At 43.9% G+C, this 26,550-nt stretch overlaps 1 protein-coding gene across 1 annotated transcript in view; it reads right to left on the reverse strand.

Moving 5' to 3' along the window:
* Positions 1-1,974: 1,974 nt before the first annotated feature.
* Positions 1,975-26,550, reverse strand: part of BNC1 (basonuclin zinc finger protein 1) — a 116,950-nt gene continuing 92,374 nt past the window's right edge. The window contains exons 3-6 of the mRNA XM_069222566.1: positions 21,334-21,436; positions 21,013-21,248; positions 17,626-19,526; positions 1,975-4,854 (exon numbers count right to left, since the gene is read on the reverse strand). Of these exons, the coding sequence (XP_069078667.1) occupies positions 4,173-4,854; positions 17,626-19,526; positions 21,013-21,248; positions 21,334-21,436 (2,922 nt within the window). The 3' untranslated portion in view covers positions 1,975-4,172. The remainder of the gene's footprint in view (positions 4,855-17,625; positions 19,527-21,012; positions 21,249-21,333; positions 21,437-26,550) is intronic.

Below are 26,550 nucleotides of genomic sequence, written 5' to 3' on the forward strand. Positions count from 1 at the left end.
CTTATAGGTCTATAATTAGAAGGCGCATCCCTGCTCCCCTTCTTATATATTGGAATTATAATTTCGCCTTGCAATTCTTCATTTGTTTGACTGTCTCATCTGTCTCAGCCACAGTGAACACATTTATCACAGGTGCTGCCCCTCCTAGCGCTCTACTGGAGCAATTCAGAACTGGTGGCTCAATTAAAGCAGCCTTATCATGTACTAATTTCTATTCTTTTGACTGATCCCAATCCGCATACGCATGTTACTTGAGTAGATCTGGGCTCTGCACCATGTTTTTTGTTGTTTTGCACTGCTGTGCATAAAATATAAGGTACTTGGCATTAAGAGGTTCTGCTGCTGCACAAGTGTCAACTTTCAGGGGAAAACAGACTATGCACATAACAGTTTATTATTGCGCTGTTTGCACAACAGGAGCACAAGCACAGGTTCAATTAGTAAATCTGGGCCCATGTGCCTTATGGCCCTTTTATTGTCCTTTCCTTTCTCATATCATATGTTTTGTTTAATTTGGAGATGACTACCACCACCTTCCTGACCCATCCTACTTGCTTTTGGAAGCAGCTCATATTCTTTTTTTGTCCTTCACTCCTGTTCGTCTTCTTTCTTTCTCCCCTCTTTGTCTCTACCCTTTTCTGTCATTTCCTTAATCAGCGCAAATCCCTTCGGCTCATCTTAGTTGCCCTTCATGTCTTACTCCACTCTATTATTGTTTACTTGTCTCCCCGGACTGTCAATGGGATGCGAGCCCATATATTTATTTTCTGTCCTCTGCCTGTGAATCGCTTTTCAGTGTCATTTGTCTGGTTTGACCCCTCCCCGCCCCCCACGTCAAATCAGTGACTTGGCACTGCGTATTTCCCTGGTATCCTTCTATCATCTTGCCCCTGTGCCTTCACCCCTCTTCATGATCCTTAACCATGCAGGCCACTCTTTGCTATTGTAAAGCATCGACAAATATAAGCCACAACTGTTACTGCTGAAGCGGACATGTGTAATGTATTTTACATGCCTGCTCCACTGCTGATCTGCAGGTCCTTCCTCTCTCACTCTTGGGTAATCAACAGTACTGTGCCAAAATACAATCTAGCTGGTGTGAAGTGTATGATCTTGCATTTTAATGTATTTTAAATATATTGTAAGTTGTGCTGGACTTAAACTGTTGAGAATGTTGAGCCTAAACAGAAATACGACATGACGTGTCCACGCTGGGCAGAATATAACTCTTGCTCCCTTAAGTCCTATGTAAAGATACGTATTTTGCCTTGGTGCTTCTGAACCACTATTTAGTCAGTCATCGATTATTTCTTCAGTTCTGTTTTGATTATCAGTATGACTAAACATATCGACTTGACTTAACCCTGGAAATAAGCCAGAATTAGATAAAACCTTGCAAAGCATAAATGTAAGAATTCAGAGGCCAAAAAGCCAATTAAGTCTAAGCGTTCTGTGTTCACTGGTAGGCAATTTTATATCTCAGCAGGTGCTGAATGAACCTAGTTAACTGCTACGTTAAAAAAAAAAATCTGAAATTGTCACTGATGCGTGGTGCAGTTGAATGCAATTGATTTGAAAGGATAGTTTCACTTGTCCACACTTGATAACTACAATTTTTAACGTGGAGGAAAAATTACGTTTTCGGAAGCGAACCAGCAGATGGCAGAATTGTACACAAAGTATATTTATGGCACCTTTATTTAGCAAACATAGAAGTTAAGGTAAGGAAAGTGGCGTTCAAGGGCACCATGATCTAAATGAGTCAGAAAACAACGCCCTTACAATTTGAAAGAACCAAAAAACAAGAAACAGCATCAAAGGAATGAATCTTTAGAGGTGGGTAAATACCATAATAAGGCATAAGACCAAATGAACCGCTGGCAAGGAGTTAGTCATTTGCCGTGCATCAGTTAAGTAATGCAAGAAAGTGATTTAAAATGAAATTTCTTTTTGGATTTAAAGACAAAACGTCAGTACCATGTTAATATCATTTATTACATTGACTACATTTATGAATGGAACTGGTTTCACGTTCCCCTCCGAGGCAGTCACACGATCATATTCACTGAATATAGTTGACATTTCGAAGAAGTAAATGCACATAAAGCACGTGAGAATTGACTGCTCGAAGATCACCAAATTCTAAACGAAAACAGCTTTAACATGCGTTTCAATGCATAGGAAACAATAAAGGTGCACGTATAAACTTACCACAACTCTGAACACTTGAGACTGAAATATCTGGAATGACAACGCAGAACAGTACAAACTTGGCTTCTAACAGCTCCAATAATAAGACTGCAAAAACTGTAGCAAGATTCGTCACCCAAAGGCTACGTTTATAGCTATTCCATAACATTTAAAGTACTCGTTAACCTTTAGCAAATAGGACAGATGATAAATTAACTGTGTAGACCCATTGTTCTGTAACATATGATATTAAACGTGAACGCCAATAGTAGTGGTCGTGAAAGGTACAAAACTAGGGACTTATGTAGGCACACAATTTGAATCTACAGCTCTTGGCAAATCGGTATACAACATATATCATGATTACGCTTAAGATCAGCAATAGAAAAGGTTGTCCTCCAATAATTTAACCATAATTTTCATTACCTTACAGTTATCCTACAATATAAACGTTGAGGGTTTGGTCTCATGCTGTACAGTGTACAAGATATTAACAATTCCAGTTGTACTGGAAATCCAAACTTTCCACATGATATTTACAAACTCACGTATTTCCAGCATCAAGCTAATGTACTAGTAACAATCAAAGGTCTCTGTTATACTCGAACATATTTAATAACAACAGTAAGTTGTGGCATCTAGAATTCGCTTTAAAAGGTCTCAGAAATACAATATTTAAAGTAATTCAGCTATGAAAGGTGTCTACACCTTACTCATTATATACACAGCTTGTCTGAAAAGTTAAAAAGTAAAAAAAAAATGTATTTGTCAGTGAAATGTGACCAAGAAATGTTAAGTGCATAGAACGTGATTTGAATACTGTTAACTACAGTGACATACGCGAATATTTGTTTAAAGAAACAAGGAGTAAACTATAATTGCGAGTGAATACGCGTTTAGATCACAGCACCCAATCATGAGTTCGAATTAGGATGCTGCATATTAATTTGAATAACAATACAAATGCCAGTTTCTAGGACACACATATTAAACACAAGCAAAAACAGAGAAGCCTCCACCCTCATCAAGAGAAGCAGTTAGTCAACAATCGCCCAGAAACCAGCAGTGCATACGAACAACAAAATAAATCACAGGTGCCACCTTGCTGCTCATAACTTAAACACTTGCTGCAATAGCCCTCCCCCCCAAAAAAAAACGAAATAACATGAATATGCATTACTCATGGTGACTATCATTAACATAACAGGCAGAAAATGCCTACACTTAGACCACCTTCTCAAACAAAATATCGATTTTGTTCTTGTTTAAGCTCTCTGGGAAATATACATTATTTTACTAATCTATGTATGCCTTTATTTACAGATAAATGTGTCTGCATTCGCCCACAACACATCCCTTGGAATGTCTACTAATTTTTTCATCTTGCAAAACTGACACTGAAAATCAGCTGCAGAAAGTGCATACAATTGATTGTTTACTGATGCAATAGTTTTTTTTATACATATATAGGCTTCTCTCAACTATCACCCCTGCCAGTCCTCTCTTGGTTGTGGTGATTGATGCTGGGAGGGGTGAGAAGCAAGGTAAAAAGGCTCTAAGAGGAGGTGTGCTTCCGGGTATTGTTTCCAATTTCCAAGAGGTTGATTTAATTGGTTCTTCCAATGTGTCCCTGAATTCTTGTGTTTTATTTATACTGTGTTGTCCATGTATATAATACTGCATTTGCTTCAGTCTTAGAAGATTTTAAGTTAACAAATCACCCTGATTCCAGTCATCCAGTGCTAGTTTCCAGCTTAAAGTGTAAACGATTTTGAATTTGCAGGGTTCCGTTTGGCTTTCATAATGCTACGTGAGTAATACTTTTATAAATAATACTTAGTTTGATAGTTTCACGTTTTCTGGGGTATGTTTTTTTTTCTTAGCATCAAACCATTCTTGTCTCCCATGTTTAGACACAAGAGAGATATGTGATGTTATTATCTTATCTGAAATGTTTTAAGCGCAAGGAACACACCTGCATTTTACTGCAGGCTTTCAGGGGATCTGCTCAGACTTTTGTGCAAATTTGGATTTTGACTATGCCTGTTTCGACTGCGGACAGATGAAAACATAGTATTGCAACCAAAAACTTTACATTTGTGCAGCTCACGGAGGTGCACAGTCTTGTAGTGGGCCCTGAAGGTTCCCTTGTTGCTGTAGTTCTTTTGGCATATATGACAAGTTATTGGGGCGCTGGAAGGCAAGTTTGAAAAATTCGAGTTAACTCTATCCATCATATTTAAGTTCTGGTACATCTCTTCCCTGCTCATCAAACTTGTTCCTTCACAGCTTTCATCACTGTCATCTAGCGGCATGTTTCCATCCTCACTCCCTCCATCAGAGTCCCAGGAAGAGTGAGCGCTGCTCCCAGATCTAATGCTTGGAGTGGTGCTTAGGTCCAGGACAGCATTATCATCCACCTCACAGCCATAATTATCTGAGCAATGCTCTCTAGGCTTACTCATGGGATAAACTAAGCTGCCTGTTCTGTTCATTCCTTTGAAGATAACAGAGGTCTGGCCAGCATGCTGCTTTGGGGCACCATCTTGATAAGGCTCCTTGGTCATGTCCTTCAGAAGATGTGTTGCACTGAAATTGCTGTCTCTGACTTCAAGAGTGTCTTTGGTCAGGAGTTTATGATGAAGGTTCAGGTTTGAACTATGCCTAAAACAAAGGATACATTAAAATTACATTAGAATGCTCACAGCACTAGAAGGATAAAATAAAGTGAATTCGGTTACAAATGTTACATGGTTTCAACAGAAAGAATGAATGTGTTACCCGGGAGATGGTATGCGTTTCAGCACAAAATACATAGCCTGGCTATATTCAATTTAAATTATATGGATGTGTGTTCCTTCCACTCCCTCAAACGTTACAAATGACACAGGCCCAGTAGCATAATGAACGGAGCTTAAAACAAAACAAAAAAAAAACACAGAAATCGTGCTATCTGATCTGTGCTGGCATTAATGCACGGGTTGGTTAAAGAATGAGTTAAATTTTGAGCAAGTTAATTGTTCACTATATATAAAAGTCCATGCAAATTATGCCTTCCTTGCAAGTATGCAGTATGCTAACGAACACATTAGTCAATAAAAGGTTTCGTATGCAATCTGCATCATATATTACTATAGTACTTCGAAGTACAATGAAATAAAGGCCTGAATTCAAGCGCACCTATCCTATCCCCTACCACAGAACACATAGGTGTTGGACAAGAGTTTTCAGACCTTTACCGGGTGTAATCCTAAAGCTGGTGGTCAGCAGTCAAAAATGAGGACAGACTTAAAACAGACAAGGAATTTGAAAGGAGACAATCAATAGTAAAAGTCATTGGTACATAGCAAAGGAATAATGGGGTGATGGATTTTCTAGGTGTTTGGCATGCATAGGAACTCATTTATCGAGAAGACGGAAGTACAAATGCGGTCAGAATGCCTTATGTGGAGCAGCATGTTGAGAACTGGGGGCCAGATCTTCAACAGAATAAATGCAGACTAGAAGCATGTTAGTGAGGGCGTGCAGCATGTTCATCACAATTGCTACGAGAGGGCGAGAGGTAGGGGATGCAAACAGGTATCCAGTCACCAAAAGCTATACACACAACACTGGAGTAAAGTCTATTTGTCAATATAAATGCACTATAATATATGAAACCAAAACAAGAGAGGGCACTGGCATGGTGATACCACTAGAACTCATAAACATAAGTAAGTACATGTAGTAGGCAACCAGCTAAGAGTGTGATGACAGAATTAATAATTGATTTCACACATTAAAAGTGACAACCGTAGGGCAAAACATATTATATAAAATACTGAGAATCAAAGGGTAAAGTAGAAGTTTTGGTGGGTTTGCGGTATTCAGAGCAGACAACAAGTACATACAACAATTGAATCTCGTATCTTATTTCATATTTCTAGGCATGCATTCTTCTCTGAGAGGTTATCCGTGAACCAAAGCAATGTAAAATTTACCAGCTGGTTTGGTATGTGGGAAATGCACGTTGTGAAATATTTGTTCTACCACAGCGAGCTCACTAATAGTTTGTCACAGCATTTACTTAAAAAAATGTGACTTTGGGCCATATGACTGGGTCACAAATTCCAAAGCAAAATAGTATTTACACAGTGGGGTCACTGGGTCCTGTGTTCTCAATCACAAGCAAAATGCCCTTCCGACTATATTCTACCGATCAGGACTATGGGGCATGCACTATTTGTGCAAAGGGAACAACTGTACAATTCCCTCCCCATGTCTATTTGTCTCAGTAAATCTCTGCAGTTCTTCAACCAGTTTGAGCTTTTCTGTAAAGTACTTCTATTACATTGTCTGACTGGTTATAGTGTACCTTGGCAAGACAAAGCATTCTGGAACAAGGCTTTATGTGTCAGAGGACAGTAAAAGCTTGTGTTAAACTAACACAAGAAGACCGTTCGAATTCTTTTTGGGAGCGTGATTCTGTAAGTGGAGGGAGAATGACATTGATTTTCTACTTGCAATATTAGAAAGTTATAAGTGGTGGCAGAAGTAAAACTGAAGTAAATTAGTAAAACGCCGTAAAGGCCAGAGAAGTCCACCAAGTCTCGAAGGCCTGTGTGGGAACAAGGCGAAACCAATGTTTCTCACCTGGACTAACAGGTGTTCAATTTGTAGTAGAAAAGTAGCTGTGAAAAAATTAGAGATCTAAAAACGTGGATAATAAAGTCATACGTATTAAAAAGGGGAAAACGTGCTGAACTTTATAAAGACTGCATTACACTCTAAGATGGCATTGATTAAGTTGGGGGCACTATTGTACGGGGTGCTGCGGGTTAAAAGCTCGCCCGTGGGAACATGCATAACGTCCTATGTAGACATAAATCAAAACTCCTCAAAAGTTATGTGCAATTACGCAATTTGGTGGTTCGGTATTTTGTGACTTTTTTTTTTTTTTTTTAATCTAAAACGCGCTCGCTTTATAGGGAAGTAAGGACATGCGCTAAAAAAACATAGAAGCGCAAACTTTTGTGTGACCAGAAAAGCAGCAGCTCGCATTCTGTTCGCGTTGTTTCCATGTTTCTGCAGTAGTTTTTTTCCCACCCGAATGGTACTTCAATTACGCTACTTGGTGTCGGAATCTCACATACCAGAGTAACACAATTATGCCAGCACAACTGAAATTTTGCCTGGGCGTAGTTGAAAGAGGATTCATGTGGACTGCAACACACAAGTACTGCAGCTTCTTTCTAAATGCTCTTTAAAGAGGAAAGCATAATTTGAAAGCGGGAAAATTAGAAAATGGGAAGGTAAGTAAATGAGAGGGGGCAAAGGTTATTTATGGAAGAGAAGGAGGGGTATGCAGCGATTGGGTGGAGGAGGGCAGCACCTCTTTCAAGGAAATGTGTGTGTATGTATATATATATATATATATATATATATATATATATAGTGAATACTGCAACGAATGCATGAATGCAGGGAGAAAATGTTTATACGGCGATGATAGAGTGCAATGGAAGAAGGAATAGGAACATTTAAAGAGTAACTGCCACGAGGAAGTTGGAAGAGAAGGAAGATTTCACTTGCTACTGTTGTTGAAAAAAAATAATCAAGCTTCAGCAAAGCCAGTAGGGTGTGCCTATGCAAGAGCTATTTGCATTTCCAATGTGTTTTAGCTATGTTCTACACCAGTGTGGCTGCTGTTCAGCATGGCTATGGGTTAGTAGTGTAGAGAAGAGTGGTGTGGAGTCAAGTGTCGTGGAGTTGAATGTCCTCGATTACAGTGGAATGGAGTGTTGTGATGTAGGGTCGAGCAGAGTAGAGCGGCTTAGAGTGGAGTAAAGTGTTGCAGAGTGGCATACACTGGAATGATGTGGAGTGGTGTGGCACAGGGTAAAGTGTTGTAGAGTGGAGTAGTTTGGTGTATAGGTGAGTGACTTGGCGAAGAGTGGAATAGTGTTGTAGAGTGGAAAAACAAGAGTGGAGAGGAATTAGAGTGACCTACAGTGGAGTGGTATAGTTAAGTACAGTGGAGAAGTGTGTCATACAGTGGAGAAGTGTGTCATACAGTGGAGTGGCATAGAGTGGAGTAGAGTGCCAGAGTGGAGTGTTGCAGAGTGAAGTAGAATGGTGGACAGTGGCTTAGAATGAAGTAGAGTGTTGTGGAGTGTCAGTGTCGTAGAGTAGAGTGTCAGTGTCGTAGAGTAGAGTGTCAGTGTCGTAGAGTAGAGTGTCAGTGTCGTAGAGTGTCAGTGTCGTAGAGTGTCAGTGTCGTAGAGTGTCAGTGTCGTAGAGTGTCGTAGAGTGTCAGTGTCATAGAGTGTCAGTGTCATAGAGTGTCAGTGTCAGTGTCGTAGAGTGTCAGTGTCGTAGAGCAGAGTGTCAGTGTCGTAGAGCAGAGTGTCAGTGTCGTAGAGCAGAGTGTCAGTGTCGTAGAGCAGAGTGTCAGTGTCGTAGAGCAGAGTGTCAGTGTCGTAGAGCAGAGTGTCGTAGAGTGTCAGTGTCGTAGAGTAGAGTGTCGTAGAGTGTCAGTGTCGTAGAGTGTCAGTGTCGTAGAGTGTCAGTGTCGTAGAGTGTCGTAGAGTGTCAGAGGAGTGGAGTGTCAGTGTCGTAGAGTGTCGTAGAGTGTCAGAGGAGTGGAGTGTCAGTGTCGTAGAGTGTCAGTGTCGTAGAGTGTCAGTGTCAGAGGAGTGGAGTGTCAGTGGAGTGTCAGTGTCAGAGGAGTGGAGTGTCAGTGTCAGAGGAGTGGAGTGTCAGTGTCAGAGGAGTGGAGTGTCAGTGTCAGAGGAGTGGAGTGTCAGTGTCGTAGAGTGTCAGTGTCAGAGGAGTGGAGTGTCAGAGGAGTGGAGTGTCAGAGGAGTGGAGTGTCAGAGGAGTGGAGTGTCAGAGGAGTGGAGTGTCAGTGTCGTAGAGTGTCGTAGAGTGTCAGAGGAGTGGAGTGTCAGTGTCGTAGAGTGTCAGTGTCAGAGGAGTGGAGTGTCAGTGGAGTGTCAGTGTCAGAGGAGTGGAGTGTCAGTGTCAGAGGAGTGGAGTGTCAGTGTCAGAGGAGTGGAGTGTCAGTGTCAGAGGAGTGGAGTGTCAGTGTCGTAGAGTGTCAGTGTCAGAGGAGTGGAGTGTCAGAGGAGTGGAGTGTCAGAGGAGTGGAGTGTCAGAGGAGTGGAGTGTCAGAGGAGTGGAGTGTCAGTGTTGTAGAGTGAAGAGTCCGTGTCGTAGAGTGGAGAGTCCGTGTCGTAGAGTGGAGAGTCCGTGTCGTAGAGTGGAGAGTCCGTGTCGTAGAGTGGAGAGTCCGTGTCGTAGAGTGGAGAGTCTGTGTCGTAGAGTGGAGAGTCAGAGGACTGGAGTGGAGTGTCAGAGTGGAGTGTCAGTGTGGAGTGTCAGTGGAGTGGAGTGTCAGTGTCGTGGAGTGTCAGTGTCAGTGTCGTGGAGTGTCAGTGTCGTAGAGTGGAGTGTCAGTGTCGTAGAGTGGAGTGTCAGTGTCGTAGAGTGTCACTCTACGACACTAACAGTGTTGTGGAGTGTCCGTGTCGTAGAGTGTCCGTGTCGTAGAGTGTCGTAGAGTGGAGTGTCAGTGTCGTACAGTTACTCATAAAAATTTACAGTGCACAAACGATAATGACACCTCAATTATGCCACGTGGTATACTGGTGTAAACTCAGGAATTTCACAGAACACGTGAGAACGGTCAGCCTACCATTTGGATGTTTGTTCTTTTGGTCTTGTTCTAGTTATTAAACATTACTCGATTTTTCTAACTCTGTTGTGGGCTTCTGTAGTGGTGTGTTTTCACTGCATTACTATTTGAATAATTGCACAAATCTTTTACACATTGCCTCGGAGTTAAGCTTACCTGCCCTGTGCCAAGGTACACGAGGGTTGAGCACAGGTAAATGTAGGTTTTCTTGGGACTTTATCCTGAAAAGAATTATGGTTGCTGCTTGAAAAGGGTTTCACCCCGCTCAACCAGTAACCCAGTTTCTTACAACATGTAATGCAAAATGTCTGAAATTGTGAGAGATTATGCATCTTAACTGAACTTTTGCCTGGGCCTCGATAATAGAAGAACCACGTGAACTACAGCACACAAGCACTACAGCTTATTTCCGAAATGTTCTCTAAAGAATAAAACACATTTTTAAAGAGGAAAACTGAACAAATGGCCGAATGAGTGAATGCAAGGGAGGCAAGTGCTATGCAAGAGAAGGGGGGAATAGATGGTTACTGGGTGGTGTCAGCCTTAGAGGGGCTCTCCCCCCCAAAAAACTTTTTGCTTTCCCCCTCCATTTTTTATCATGTTGTTTTTGCTTGGCCTTCGCACTCTCGGCACCTTATCACTGCTAACCAGTGTCAGCCTTAGGGTGGTCGCCATCTCCTCGATCCCCCAAACTTTTTGCCTTTCCCACCATTTTTGCTCACCTCATTTTTGATGGCCATAGGGCACTGGGTACTTCACCACTGCTAACCAGTATTAAGTGTGAGTGCTCACTCCTTAAAACAAGGAAATATTTAAAATCCTAAAATGGTGGAGTTGACTTCTAAATTACAATTTTGAAAACATCACTTTTAGAAGTTGACATTTTCCTGCCTTAGACATCTAATACATTTAGGGTGTACGTGGGTCCATTGACTGGGTGCAGCTGACAGTTGAGCTTTGTGTATTCGTGCTAGACAGCCAAACACAATAGGGAGCTTAGGTGCCTGGATGGGCCATCAATGGCACAATGGTAGGGGGAATGCTGGGCCCAGACCCACTTGTACTCGAATGGGATGCGTCCTACCTCTACACAAAGGTCTGCATACCCTCTGTAGTTAGTCTGGAGCCAGGACAGGAAAGGCAGGATGTCTGGGGACTTCAAAGATGAGCTTCTAGAAGCTTCTCCCCCACTGCAGAGGCACAACTGGGTATAAATACTGGACATCAGACACCATCACTTCAGTACACTTCTGGACCTGTGGATACTCTGCCGGGAAGATCTCCACTGCACTGCTGCAAGCCTGCCACTCTGCTGCACTACCATCATGCTGTGCTGACCTGCTGCCCTTCTGCCTAGGTAAGAAGAATTGGACCTGAATCTCCTGAACCAAGAACGCCATAGTGACTCCAAGAGCTAGTTGGCTGGCCTCCTGACTTTAGCCTCAGGGACAGAGGGCTCCAACAACCTTGCACCTGCACTTGGACTCTGCCATCTTTGAGGCTACCCTGCCAGGTGGTGCCACCACAGTTCTGGACACTTGGAAGTGGGTCTAAGGTGCTCTGACAGTCTCTCTGGATCCAGCAGAACTGGCGCATCTCCGCTGCTGCATGGACTGGACCCGTCACTAAGACCTGCATTGCCGCTGCAGCCTGTATGACCTTCAGAAGTGCCACTGCGTGATGAATGCTTGGCACAGGCCCTTGCACCTCTTGCCAATGACCGCTTCGACAACAACCCTGGGCTCTGCATTGCTGCCTCATAGCTCCTTAGAACCAATGCTATGCCCTGACTATGCTCAGCATCCCAGAATCCGGACTGCTTATCGCAAAGCCTTATCGATGAGATCTTCAATGACGATGCAACAGGACCCTGCACCGCTTTGCCTGCTTGAAGTATCTCCAACGCGGATGTTGCAACGCTTTGCAAACCAGAATTGAAGGTACTTTATTCTGCGGGCCTAGCTTGGTCCCTAAAGCTGGCCCACGCTCCATCCCGGTTGGCCTGAACTTTTGACTTTGACAAATATTTTACATGTCGCCTCTGAGTTAAGCTTGACTGCTCTATGCCAAGGTACCCGAGTGTTCAGCACAGGTAAATTTAGGGTTTCACCCCTCTCAACCAGTAACCAATTTTCTTACAACATGTAATGCAAAATGCCTAAAATTGTAGATTATGCCACTTTAACTGAAATTATGCCGGGGCCTAGTTAAAAGAAGAACCATGTAAACTACAACACACAAGCACTACAGCTTATTTCCAAAATGCTCTCTAAAGAAAAAAACACATTTTGAAAGAGAAAAAATGAGCAAGTGGGCCAATGAGTAAATGCAAGAGCTATGCAAGAGAAGGGGGGAGTAGGTGGTTATTGGGTGGATGGCAGCACACCTGCCAAGAAACAAAACCCACATACGTTAGACCTGGCATCCTTGGCGTGGTTTCCCCCGTCTTTTTGCCTCTGCTTCCTGTGTTTTTGACTGTGTGCTGAACTTTAGTTTTGCTGTTTTTTGGTTCTTTGGGCACTTTACCACTGCTGGCCAGTGCCAACGTGCAAGTGCTTTATGTTTAAATTGTGATTATGATTGGTTATCCCTGATTGGCATATTTAATTTACCAGTAAGTCCCTAGTAAAGTGCAGTATATGTGCCCAGGGCCTCTAAATCAAATGCTACTAGTGGGCCTGCAGCACTGATTGTGCAACCCACATGAGTAGTCATGTGAACATGTCTCCGACCTGCCAATGCACTGTCTGTGTGTGCAGTTTTAAACTGCCAATTCAACCTGGCAAGTGCATCCACCTGCAAGGTCCAAACCTTCCCTTTTACTACATGTAAGTCATACCTAGGGTAGGCGCTAGGTAGCCCCATGGGTAGGGTGCAGCATATTCAAAAGGTAGGACATGTACTGGTGTGTTTTACATGTCCTGATAATGAAATACTGCCAAATTCGGTTTTCACTATTGCAAGACCTATCCCTCCCAAAGTTGAACATGGAGACTGCCTTTAAATATCTTAAGTGCAGTTTCCCATTGGGAGCAGACAGAGATTTGGAGTTTGGGGTCTCTGAACTCACAATTTAAAAATTAAATCTTTTGGTAGAGTTGGTTTTTAGATTGTCTGTTTGAAAATGCCACTTTTAGAAAGTAGGCATTTTCTTGTTTAACCATTCTGTTCCTCTGCCTGCCTGTGGAATCCAGCTCTGGGTCAGACTGACAGGCTGTTTGTGTATTCCCTCTAGACACTGACACAAAGGGAGCAGAGGTGTGTCCTGCATATCCTGGTGGGTCTTCCTGGCCTAGAGTGGGGAGGGAGGAGCTGACACATGCTACTGAAAGTGATGTGCCTGTCCTCACACAATGCAGTCTCCAACCTCCTGGAGTGTATCTGGAGCCAGGCCTGGGCAAGGCAGGATCTTGTGAACCACAGAGACTTTCCATTGAAGTTTGCCTACTTCAAAGGCAGAAATTTGTGTAAGTACTGGACACAAAACCACAGCCTTTTAGAACACTTCTGGATCCAGAGGAACCTCTGCCAAGGAGAAGAGCTGGAGGAGGAGTATTGCCTCTTTGCTGTGTGTGCTTTGTTGGGTTTGGCCTGCAGTTGCTGCTTCTGCCTTAGAGAGGACAAAGACTGGACTTTGCTGTGTATTATGCTTGTGAAGCTTCTCCAAGGGATTGAAGTTCAGCATGCCTCCTGTTGGAAGTGTAAGGGATATCAAAGACATCAGATTTATCTGCCTACAACACTGAGAAAGGTGTGTTTGTGCAGCAACATAAAAAAATAAAACCCACGATGCCATCAACGACGCCACTGCCTGCACCGTGACCTGCTGACGCCACATTGCGCCATTCCCTGCTTTGCACCGCAACCCTGGTCTCACACCACAGCCTTGGTCCCCCCTGCCGCTGCTGCTCTATGCTGACACCAACACTGCTGCCTGCACCGCGGCCGGAGCACACTGCTCGTGAGGTACACGAAGCACCGTCCCATCCCGCACCTCAGCCCCAGTCCACCAACGCCATCAACTCCAGCATCGTCAACAGACGCCCCTGTCTGTAATACGACCCATAGGCACAGCACGGAGCCCACCCCGCGTCGTATCGCTGCCTTAGGCCTACCGACGATATTGCTTAAGCAACAACGACAAGGACACTGCCTGCACAGCGACCTGGAGACAGCACACGTCGCATCACCCCGCTTCACACCGCAGCTCTGGTCTTACCGGTGCTGCAAGACGACGTCACCAAGCCACTGCCTGCACCGTGACCTGCAGGCACTTCACGTTGCATTGTCCCACTTCGCACCGCAGCCGCAACACCATCAATCCTAGCCCTTCGGACTTCATTATCAGACTGGAGTTCGATCTGCAACGCATGTGACTTCAAGGGCCCGACGACCCCTGCACCGACCTCTGGAACCTCAGCATGTCGACGCCAGTGACGCCGCAGTCCAGATCTCATCACAAGGATCACCTCACCCTGCATTTCCATGGTACTGTTTGTGGATCTTCTGTACGCCGTAGCTGGCCCGCGACGCCGTGGTCGGCCTGAACTGCTGGATTTGTTGTTCACAACGCCGTGATAGCCCCAGACAGAGCTATCGACTTCAAGAAACTATTTTTAAGTAATTCTTGCAAAATTCATACCTTTATTACTGTATGTTGGATTTTTCTTGTTTTGGTCTACATATAAATATTGCCTATTTTTCTGGGTCTAGTGTGGTGTTCTTTGGAAGTGTTTTCTCTGTATTACTATGCGTTATGTGCAAATGCTTTACACATAGCTTCTGAGATAAGCCTGACTGCTTGTGCAAAGCTACCAAGGGGGTAAGCAGGGATTATCTGAGCTGGGTTTCTCCTGTGCCCTGACTAAGAGTGAGGATTATTAATTGGACAAGGTGTAAACTGACTGCCAACTAGAGCCTCCATTTCTAAAACCTGCGTTATCTTCACATTTTGTATTGGTGCCCGAAAAGTGCTGGACTCACAGGAAGCTGCAGGCGCTTTTAAAACCAAAAGTTCTTTATTAACACAGTGCTTCTCTCAAGGTAAGCAACAGGTGCGGCTGCACTGGCAGCACCGCCCTACAGTCAGCCCCGCTCTAAACCTGCGCTGTTTCAATGACGCAGAAGTGGTCAGAAGGCACACTGATTGTGCGCCACAAGGAGTTGGCACACAGTCAGTGTGCCTCTGAGGGAGCACTCTGAAAGGGGGAAATGGGATCCCATAGACCCACCCTGCAGACATCCCTCTATAGGAGATCTCCTTCTACCCTTAAAAATCAGACTGGGTGCATTTTGCACTGTGAAAGTCAAAGCAGCTGCTTCAAACAGTCTTTTAATATTTTATAAATGCACTTCCCTCGAAGGCAGCTGTGATTCTGTGGAAGCTGTGAGCAGGGGCAACCCCTCCGCTATGGCAGAGGAGCGTCACCCCACTAAAGAAAAGCAGAAAAATGATTTTTTTACTATCCCTTTATTTTTCCACCTTCGTAGGTCGGGGAGGGGCCAGCGTCCTCCATGTCAAGTGGAGGAGGAGTGGTATGTGCACTATTAAGTGCGAATGTCATTTTGGCTGGCCAAACTGACATGCTCACTTAGAAACTCTCCACCTGGCTGTAAAATACAGCCGGGTGGATACCAAGTGCAGTGCCCCCACTCCAGTGCTTAATTTGTAAATAAAAATGTGCTGGTTTCGAAAGCTCTCCTCTGAAACAAGTGGCTGCTGCAATTAAATGTGTGAGCACAGAATATTGAGGCAGCGTAATCCTGAAGCCATTTTAGGCCTCATTAATCCATTTACAGTCACTCCCTGCCCCTTTAGCTCACTCTTGCTGCTTTCTCCTTTCTCCCTTCGTAATGCTTTTTCATTTTTCTCTTCCTCAGTCTTTCCATATGAGCCTTTTGCTTGCGGTAAATGCTTGAGGCAAAAAAATAAGTGCCAGCCTTCAAAAATAAGTGCAGGTGCTCTGCATCGAAAACAACAAGCACAAATTAAGCACTGTCCCTCTCCCCCCCGAGTGGCATTTCTGCCCGCTCAGGCCAGTCGCAGCACTTCTTTCATGCTGTGTAACAGCATAAAAGAAGCAGCGTAATTGCCTGGGGAGAGAAGACGAGGCAGCTGGAGCAGAGCGGCGCATCACAGGGGGGATGGGAGCGGGGGATTTGTTTTTTAAAACATAACTGCCCCCTCACACACACCCTGAATTCCCTTCCTGATAGCAGCCGCGACTGGCTGTGAGGGCAGTGCAATATAAGTAATAGCACGCACTGTCCCAGTTTGCACCCATCACACTAAAGGTGTGCCGAACCTATGCCTAGGCATTTCACAACAGTGCCAAAGTATTGCAGTTGTTGTGCCACTGCATTTCACACTGGGACCGGATATTAGGATTTTTGAAACGATGCCCTGGTTTGGGGGTGCATCTGGGTAATGGAGGCAGTAATTGAGCATACGAGTTTTCACTGGTGAATGTGATATCAATATTGGGGTATGTAATGGCGGCATCCCTGACACATCTAGATTAACCTTTTCTGTTTCATGGCAGCACATACTAAGACAGGATTGTTCTTTTGTTTATTAGTACCTTAATAATATTGCTGTTATTGTAGTGCGCATTTATTTCTTTACCGATTTTATTTGCTGAAATGTCATCGGGTTAAAGGTTATAGAATATCAAATCATGTCAAAGGAGGCAAAGCCATGTGATGTCTTTTCCTGTGATGATATCAGGGGTCTAAGAGTACATGGTGTCACTTCTGCTACCCCTGGCATATGGTGAGTCAACACCCATAAAAACAAAAAAGGAAAATCTTTGTAACTGGGGAGAATGGGGTGGGGATCATACCGCCTTTTGTCTCTGTTACCCACCGGCTAGGGAAACTCAAGAGAGCCTAAAGTAAACACAATTTAATGTCGACTTTGGGCCAAATTCACTAATACACATGATGATAATTACTACATGGTTTTATCAAAATCAGCTATGTCTTCTACTCCAGTACAAAGGTCATGCGTTCAGATGACTGCACTTTCTTAAACTAGAGCTATAACAAAATTACGGGTGTAAACCCCTCAAAGGGGTCTTCTTTGACTCGCAGGATACTGAGCATCCAATATTTGCATTTCTCAACATGAAATTGTCTCAGTTGGACTTTGGAACGCTGGGCCTGGTGCCTGCATGGTTGAGATTTGTGACACTGAGGCAGGGTAACAATAGAGCTGAGATGGGCTGCACTTTGTTTCTTTAGTGATCATTCAAAGCAGTAGGGGCTTGGCATGAAGTTAACTCTTTCATCACCTAATATGCTTCCGACTACGCAGCTGATAAAGAGCCCTGTTTATCATGGTCCACAAAGTGGCAAATTATGTCTGCCAAAAATGTAAATTATTCCCTTGATACAAGAGTCTTATTTTAAAAACTGGTCAAGAAAGAAACACATACACACACATATATATATATATATATATATATATATATATATATATATATATATATATATATATATATATATATATATATATATAAAAATAATCGGGATGCATCTCTTTCACGCCCATTAGCTAAATTATATGTGAATGGAAAACAAAAGTAAACGTTAGACCACTTAGAGCCCGAAAATAGAAGCAACACATTTCCATTTAAAGACCCCCACCAATAACCCCATTTCAGTGTTCACTATCTAAACAATTACATTACCACACCAAAATGACATGTATTTTTCTTAAATGCTCATTACGCCCTGAAAATGGTAATGTCTCGTCTTACCTTTCTCTGCTCCTGCGAGAAGGGAATGCAGCATTGCAGCCCTCGATTGTGCAAATGTGCATCTCTTTAAGATGTACGTTCCTGTAATGCATTTTTACACTGTAAGGGTTTGTAAATGTCTTCCTGCATATCTCACAGTGGAAACGACTGTCTTCCTTCATCGTCCCCAGGACATTCTGACTGAGGTCGAGCCCTTGACAGTCATCATAAGAAGCAAGGCTTGATACCCTATCTTGGAGTGAGCTGTAGAAGTTCCTGCTCAGAAGATGCTGATGCAATGCCACGTCACCTGAAAACGGTTTTTCAGACTGATCTTCTATATACGAAGGAGGATCAGGCAACGGCTTAAAAACGTCCACGTCCTTCGGACTGTCATGAGGATTGTCACGGAGGACTGTTTTAAAAGCAGTTTCATCCTTGCCCTCTTCCTCTGAAAGGAGCAACTCTTGCTCAGAATCCGAAGAATCGGTGAAAGACTTTGAACCAATGGACGACGACTCCTTTTGTGGCTGTCCCCCAGCACTGCTATCAGAATGAACACCAGTGCTCTCCCTACTGCAAGTGTGCATTTCTAGATTGTTTTCATCACTTGTTTGCATGTTACCATCATGCACCACCTGCTGAAGAGGACCACCTTCAGAACTGAACCGATCTGTGTTTTCATTTTCTGGCTCGACAGAATCTTTCTCGATTTTAATAGGCATGCTAGATTTACGAGACTTCTTTTTTGGCTGGGAATCAAAGGGCACTTCTTTTGAGGAAAGATGCTCTGTTTGAGATGATGAAACTACTGGCAAGGAAGGAAGAGTAACAGGGGTATTTGCGAGTTCAAGTGGAGTGACTGGGCTGCGATAAAATGGAAGAACCGGTTGAACAGTTTTCAGGTTTGGGAACAGGACTCCGCCATTTTGCCCCATGTTGTGAAAACTAGGTGGCCCCTTTAAGTCTGCACAAGATGTTACATAGTTTGGTGGCCCTCTGTTGTCTGAATGTGCAGGGATGTAGTCTGTCCTTTTATGATTTTCTGACACTGATATCCTCAAGCCGTTCCTCAGATCTTTATCTCGGTTATTCCTGTTCATTGGCATGTGTAGTCGTGGGTTGGGATTTGAGCTGTGGCGGTTTCGACTGCGCAGAGAGCTAAAAACCATATTGCACCCTTCAATGGTACACCTGTGTTTTATCTTCAGGTGCACTGCATTGTAGTGTATTTTTAGAGTACCTTTGTCATAGAATGTTTTTTCGCAGGCCGTGCAGTAGACGCGCCCTTTCCGTGGTCCACTGCCATTTCTCTCAGCTCCCCTCATGCTTTCGGGGGACAGCGACATCACTTCAAGCTTGGCTCCTGCATCATGTGAACTAGAATCACTTAGCGGACTATCATCTTCGAATTTAGTGTTGACAGGTTGGATGGTGACACTGGTATCTTCATTTTCCAGTTGAAATGAAGCAGAACTGGAAGTCAAGAAGCTGCTTTCAGGAAATTCACCATGAGCATCTTGTTTGCTTTCACTGACCTTGCTTTGACCTTGCAGAATCAAATGTCTGTTGGGTGTTGAACCCAACAAAGGTGGAGGCAGCGGACTGAAAAACTGGAACGGCAGCATGAAAGCCATATTGTTTACAATATTTTCAAAGTGGTGAATGTTGGAGGGATTTATCTTTTCTAAGGGAGGAGGAGGCACTGGGCTACTTCTGTGACTGCTGCTTTCTATAAATGCCCTGATATCGGAATTAGTTCTGACAGTTGGCATTACCACCGATAGCCCTTCTTTCTCTTGTACTGCCATTAACTCCACAATTGACTTTGTCTCGCCAAATCGAAGAAATTGCTGTAAGGCAGCCAGTTCCTCTTCATTAGTCATTATGGTCCAGTGGTCCAGTACCTTCCCAGTTCCATCCTAGAAAAAGAATGGGACATCCGAAGCATAATTAGGATACAACGTCAATTACAATGCAACTGATCAAATGATCAACATGCATTTCATGTTAAGTAATAATATGTTCCGCAGGTGTCAATGGGTGGTCTGCACAATCTTGCCATTTTAAAAAGAAAGCATCAACTTGTTTGTGTTAGAGCTAAGGGTTGCAGCCATCTTAGTCATGTGGCTCTCTGACCTCAGTACACCCTCCTAGGAAATCACGATAGGGTTTACTCGACATGCTGACTTTATTCTATTTGCACAACCTCAATAACACCAGTTCCCTTGTTTCGCGTCTTATGTCGGTAAAATGCTTTGCAAAATTGCTTAAAATATCACAATGTAGCCCCAGCGAGAATAACTTTCACAGTACACTGGAAAACAGTCTCTTGTGAAAACCTGTGAAATCCGAATAAAAATTCTGCCTCAAGAATTTCACAGGCAACCCCGCTTTTCAAATTAGCAGAATAATTTGTTTTTGCTGATGCAACTATGAATTTGCCATGCTACTGCTTTCCCTTCAAATGGATGCCAGTCTAAAGATGTTGCCAACATTTATCAGTGAATATAAAAGGGAATTGCGCACATTGCCCTTTTTGCTTTCTAGAGGACCAGCATGTAAAATAAATGGGTGCACTTCTGAATTTCCTTTAAGAATTCTTCATGCAGACGTTTTTTTAAAAGACATCTGTGATGGCTTTGCTTTTTTGAAGATATCCCCCCATGGTTGTTTTAGATCACCAGCAATATTTATCTTCATGACGAATTGATATATTTTGTTTGTAAAACAATAATATACACAGTCATCATGGCAACTAGAGACCCCGAAGTGCACACTTCAGAGATAGAGCAATCTAATACCTAGATAGGGGCGATCATTTCTCTCAAGTATTCTACTGCAAGGTTTAAAAGTCTTCCAAGCGACTAAGAGCAGAGAGAACAAATGAACCTGTATTGATCGCTTGCCAGCGCTCACATACACAGCTGTAATTACTCCAGAGTGTTGGAGTTCTTTCAAATTCTAGCAAGGCTGAACTTTTCCCAATCACTACAATAAATATTTTATGACAGCACATGTATTTGATGGCCTACTGAGATTCTTCACAGTGCATGTAAGAGTTTCGAAGATGGCGAAGAATGTATTGTCATCAATATTTCATGTGATCGTTTCAAGGTAATTGATGCCATATTTGTAATCTTAACACTAAAATGCAGGATTATCAAGATCATTAAATATTGATCTGTGTCATAATGTAAGATCATGATGTTACTTTACGTAAGAGGGCAATTTGTGGCTCTTTGAAGGAGCGGCAATCTATCCTATACAAAATATTGAATTAGCTCAGGTCTGTTCTCAGTCGCTGTACACTTTCTTTTCATATGGTATTCAAGCCTCTGAATACCATACAGCCCAGTGTGTCAATTTATGCATTCCCACTCTATTCCAAATAGTCGATTACAGTACCTGGAGAACATAGCCTCGAATGTAATCTTGGAGTGTCCAGTCCAACGCGTGCAGGATGCGAATCACCTCTTCCTGTTTGAGAACGCTGAAAAGGCGGTCCAGCAGGATCTTGAGGCGGATGGGAATGGCTTGCGTTCCATACAGCATGAGACTGCAGATATCGAATACTACATTCGACTGGACTATCTCTACCTGGCTGGCTGGATATACATGGGGGATCCTTAATTTGCTAAGGGCTGGAAAAAGAAAGTAGACAAATATCAGGCAAAGAACTAACCCATGATTCCGAAACAATGTCCCCTTAAAAGGTGCAAACGTTACCATGAGCTACCCATCCGTGTCTGCATTGGTCACACTGTCGGTTGTTTATTTTTCCTGGCTTATAACTTGGACAGCTGCAGTTCACTAAAGTGCATCGGATAACCTGCAAATGAGCAAAATCCTATGTATAAAAATCTGATATTGAATGTTAGCCAAAGCAATCCTATGTATAAAAATCTGATATTTAATGTTAGCCAAAGCAATCACGATAAACACTTTTTTTTTGTAAAATGTGACCTTCATGCGGGATGGAGGCAAATGAGCACTACTGCTTTTCTTGATAAAAAAATAAATATTCCACACATTCTCCAAGGATGACTTGTCTGATTGAATGATCCACGTTTCTTAAGTGCACAGATAATCGGCAAGGAGTTCTGGGGCCCAGATTATAGCATATTAACTGGGATAACCAGAAGTAGCAGCTCACACCCCTAGTCGATCCTGTAAAACTCTTGTTCTCATGCAAGCAGCCTTAGAGACTGAACGCAGAAAGCTATGTTTACATTCTGTAGTTTCCACTTGTATCCCTCCGAATAGCCCCTCAGCATCAAATAGGAGAATTTGAGGGGATAAGAGGGAACTCAATACTGTGATGTTAATGGGTGGTCAAAGGGTGTGTAAAGTCACTTCTAGTGGCCCTGGAAATCCAGGAATTCCACGTTTATGGAAGCTAGACACGTTTAAAAGTCAGATTCTTAGGATGTAAACTGCTCCTTTTCAATATAAAGCTTTGGTGCCTACAACCAGGCCTGAAATTGTTCTTTGCGATCACGTCTGTTTACTCAAGCTGCATAAAACTAATCGTATGGCCAGGTTAAGAAAGGGTTTGTCCCATTATTTGTAACCATGGGAAAATGTGTTAGTACATATGGGTCACAGTCGGAGAGTTTGTGAGGAAAAGCCTTTAAAGCAGTATGCTTATCACAGAGTCTAGTGTAATATTTGTTAAATTCAGATGTCTCAACAGGAGAAATATGTGACCATAACAAAAGGCTCAATTGGCTAAAAAATAGACTTTGTTATACTTTTTGCACCTAACTTACATTTGGTGATTTCGAACGAGCAGCAATGGTGTAATCAATGTGCACGTTATAGGTCCCAGGCAAATTAACTCTGTCCCGAGTAGGTGGGTTTATTTTCTGTTTCGGGACGAGGATGCGGAGTAAAATTGATTCTCCTTCTAAGGGGTTGTAACAGCTGGGGCTCATTTTGAAGGCAACAAATTACAGGACCCAATGGGTCTCTTTATGTGAGAATGCTCCACCAGATAACAAAATCCACCCATAATGGGAGGCCTCATTTCTGTAAAGGATATAACAGAGTATACTTCAAAAACATGTTTACCATGATTTTATGGACCTATAGTCACTGCATGGCAAGAAAGGTCAGGCAATATGCCGGTCCAAATGACTGAAATCAAACTGAGCACAAAATTCACAGGCCACGATTTATTTACGATTGTGCCAAGGGCATTTAGTCAAGGTTTTTTTTTTTTTTAAATGGTGTTTGAAGGGATGCTGGTTTTAATAAATAAGTGCTAAACCTGTTAACTATCCCCCCCCTCAATACTGCTACTAAGGTACACCTGCTACGCTGAGAGACCAACATCCCACTAGCCTGTTCACTTTCCTACCCACCTGTACTAGCCAATTATTTATTCTTTCCAATGCTTGTCAGTGAACAAAATGTGCCGAGCCCACTTTCCACCCTTTCATGCTTTCCCCTATCCAATATGGTCCTCTCTCTGCTCGTTCTCTCAATGCCTGCAACAGTAGCCCCTTAAGGCCACTCAATATTCCATCAATTACACGCTGATTCTTACAACGTTTGTATCTCAATTACAACACTCCAATTTTCGTTTCCTCTGCCCAAAAGGCCTTCAAGCAAACTTCAAATTCAACGGTCCTCAACTATCAACCGTCTAATCCTACAAGTATTTTCATCAGACACAAATATGCTTCCTGGGCCATTTCCTCTACCATCCAGTTTACTTGAAGTAAAGGCCTCAATCTTCTGTCATCCAATTGTTGCCCCTGGCAGCGCTTAATGTCTTTTTAACCTATTCATCCATAATTCCACTTTTAATTCCAAAAAGAATTTGTCATAACCATTCCATCATCCCTAACTCTTAACATTCCTTCATCCTCCTTTCCCATTGCAAAGTAATGGAGCGATTATTCCAGAAAAGATTCACCCTAAACTACAACAAATAATATCTGTACTCTCAGATGCCTCAGTGCCAACAACCATTGACACTCCATCTTATCCTTTTCACTGTCTACCGAACCCATATGTAGGAAAGTCACTCTTACAGGCATGGTTACCCACACCTTTTGCCTATTTATCAGTGTGTTTAGACTATCTTCACTGGGATCCTGCTAACCAGGACCCCAGTGATTGTGCGCTCTCCTCCAAATATGGTTGCATTGGTAGCCTTTACACCCTAGAATTGCAATACTGGTGTACCACGGTCAGTCCCTGGAATATGGTACAAGGTACCCAGGGCATTGGTACACTAGGGGTCCCCCAGGGGCTGCAGCAGGTATTATGCCACCCATGGGAGCCCTTGCAAGCTATGTCTGCAGGCCTGCCACTGCAGCTTATGTGAAAAGGTGCATGCACCCTTTCACTGCTGGACACTGCACAAGGTTACTGTAAGTCACCCCTATGGTAGGCCTTCTAGCCCAGAGGGTACGATGCAGGTTCCTGCGTGTGAGGGCACCCCTGCATCAGCAGATTTGCCTCTACAAACTCCAGTTTCAATGCACTGGACTTATTAAGTGTGGGGAAGCCATTTTATCCATGTACTGGCGACATGTCACCTTTGGTCCAGCTACATAAAGATAACTCCGAACGTAGGCATGTTTGGTATCAAACATGTCGGAATCATGGTGGCATGGATTCCATGCACTCCGGGGGCTCCTTAGAGGACCCCCCCCAGTATTGCTCCTGCCAGTCTTCCAGGGTTTGCAGGCAGCCCACGCTGTTGTAGCCCCTCAGACAGGTTTGCGCTCTCCTGCTGCTTGACCAGCTCACGCAGAGGACGGCAGAACAAAGTATTTTCTGTGGGAGATGGAGGCAAAACCATCTCCCTTGTAAATAGGTGTTACATGGCTGGCGAGGGGTAGCCTTCCCATGCTGCTGACTTACTTCGAAGGTCACATTTGGTGCCCTCCTCGCATAACCCTGTGTGCATCAGTCCAGGGATCCCCGGGTCCCTGCTCTGGCGCAAAAACACATGGTGTCCATCACCATCCCAGGAGTGGTGCCCAGAGTTCCTCCAAGAGGTCGCTCGATTCTGCCATCTTGAAAACAAGATGTGCAGAGGCACCTGAGAGCATCGGGTTGGTCAGGACAGGTAACGGACGTCAGTGATCCCCCTCCGCTATGTGGTCACCCTGCCGAGTGACCAATCCTCCTGATCAGACTATTTAGGGACTCCCTTGTGGATGGGTTTCCAAATTCAGCATGCAAGACTCCACCAGGACTCCTATGCAATAACCTTGTCTGCTCCTGGCCATCTGAACCACTGCTGGACTTTTCAGGAACCAAACCAGCCTGCAACTCCTGAGATGACCTCACCTTGCAACATTGTTTCTCTGGCTCCTTCCAGCAATTGCAACATTTCCAAGGCTGTGCATCATCGGAGGTCAGCAAGACTTCAGTTGCAACAAAGCAAGAAGGACTCTCCCTTGGAGTGAAGGAATCTCTCCCCTGCATCTGCAGGCACCTAACGCAATGACGACTGGCTGCTGAGATCTTCTGCCATCCGGCTCCAGGAAGAATCTCCAGCACAGGTGGTGGGACTGAGTGGTCCCCTTGGTCCTCACTACATGGTGTTCAACTTGGGAGACGGTGAGCCCTTACCTCTCCTTGCAGGAGAGTACCACTGTGCACCACGACTCTTGCAGCAACCAAGGCTTGTTGACTCCTGCTGCAAGGGATCTTCATGCTCCAAGTAGCCCTAGCCTCTAGCACTTCATCCCTGCAAGGATAGTCTCTCCTCTGCTGCTCCAGCAACATGGGACTCCTCTCTAGGTGTTCTGGCTGGGCCTCACTGCAACTTACTGTGCCTGCTGTCAGTGGGTTGCCTGTGTGGGCTGCGACTGCTTCTGCAGGCTCTCCAGACTGTTGGAGGTCAGCCCGGACTCCCTCCAAGGGCAGAGTCCCCTTGACCTTGCTGGTCCTCTTCCCTCCTGCAAATCTTCTTTTGCTCAGACTTGCATTTACCAAGGCTTGCTCGTGGGCCTCCTGACCGTTGACCAACTGTGACCCGGCGACGGACATGGGATATCATCTGCACGTCTCCAAGGACTTCTCTGCAGCTCCTGGGCTCCACGGCTGATCTTCATGTTCACTCATTGACCTGGTTCTGCATCCACAGAAAGCTGAGTAGAGGCCCCTGCCCGACCTGGACACTCCTGTGTGGACTGAACTCTGTCCCCTTCTTTTGCAGGTCCTCTTCTTCCAGGATCCACTGTTGTGTTCCACTCGACTGGTCTTGGTCTTGCAAGCTTCCTCTTTTCAAGTCCCCTTGTTAACATTGGGAAGACCAGATACTTACCTCTGCTCTCCTGATCACTGGGGGTCACTTAGGTACTCACCTCTAGGGGTCCAGAGTTCTCTCTGCTCCCCTCTAACTACTCTATATCCTTGGGTGAGGGACTTCACTTCGCATTCCACTATTTTGGTATGTGGTTCAGCCCCACTATAGGGCCCTAACTATTTTTCACAAATTTTTGGCAATGCTTGCTGTTCCTATACGCTAATTTCTGATAATTACTGTGTATAAGTAAACTAGTTCAGTGTTACTATAATAAAGTACCTTTATTTTTGCAACACTCTGTGGTTCCTTCGAGGTATGAGAAGTTACTGTGTGACTGCTGTGCTAATGAAGTGCTTTACACTCCTCCTAGATAAGTCTCGGCTGCTCACCACAGCTACCACTATAGAGCCCTGGCTTCCTAGACACTGTCTTCATTCACTAACAGTGTTTACCTTGATGTGGTATAAGGTGCAAACACCATAGGTGTTCACCACACACCAGGGCAGCTTCCTACACCATACTCCTGATTTTAAATGCTCTATATTCCAGGACCCCATTCTGCAATTTTCATATGAAACTGGTGTACAAATACCAACGCAAATGGGAATTTGCTCACACTTAACAGCCCAGGGCACACTGTGGCATTACCACATCCTTCCCTTCTGTTGGTA

This window comes from Pleurodeles waltl, chromosome 3_1 (genome assembly GCF_031143425.1).
Source record: "Pleurodeles waltl isolate 20211129_DDA chromosome 3_1, aPleWal1.hap1.20221129, whole genome shotgun sequence".
NCBI lineage: Eukaryota > Metazoa > Chordata > Amphibia > Caudata > Salamandridae > Pleurodeles > Pleurodeles waltl.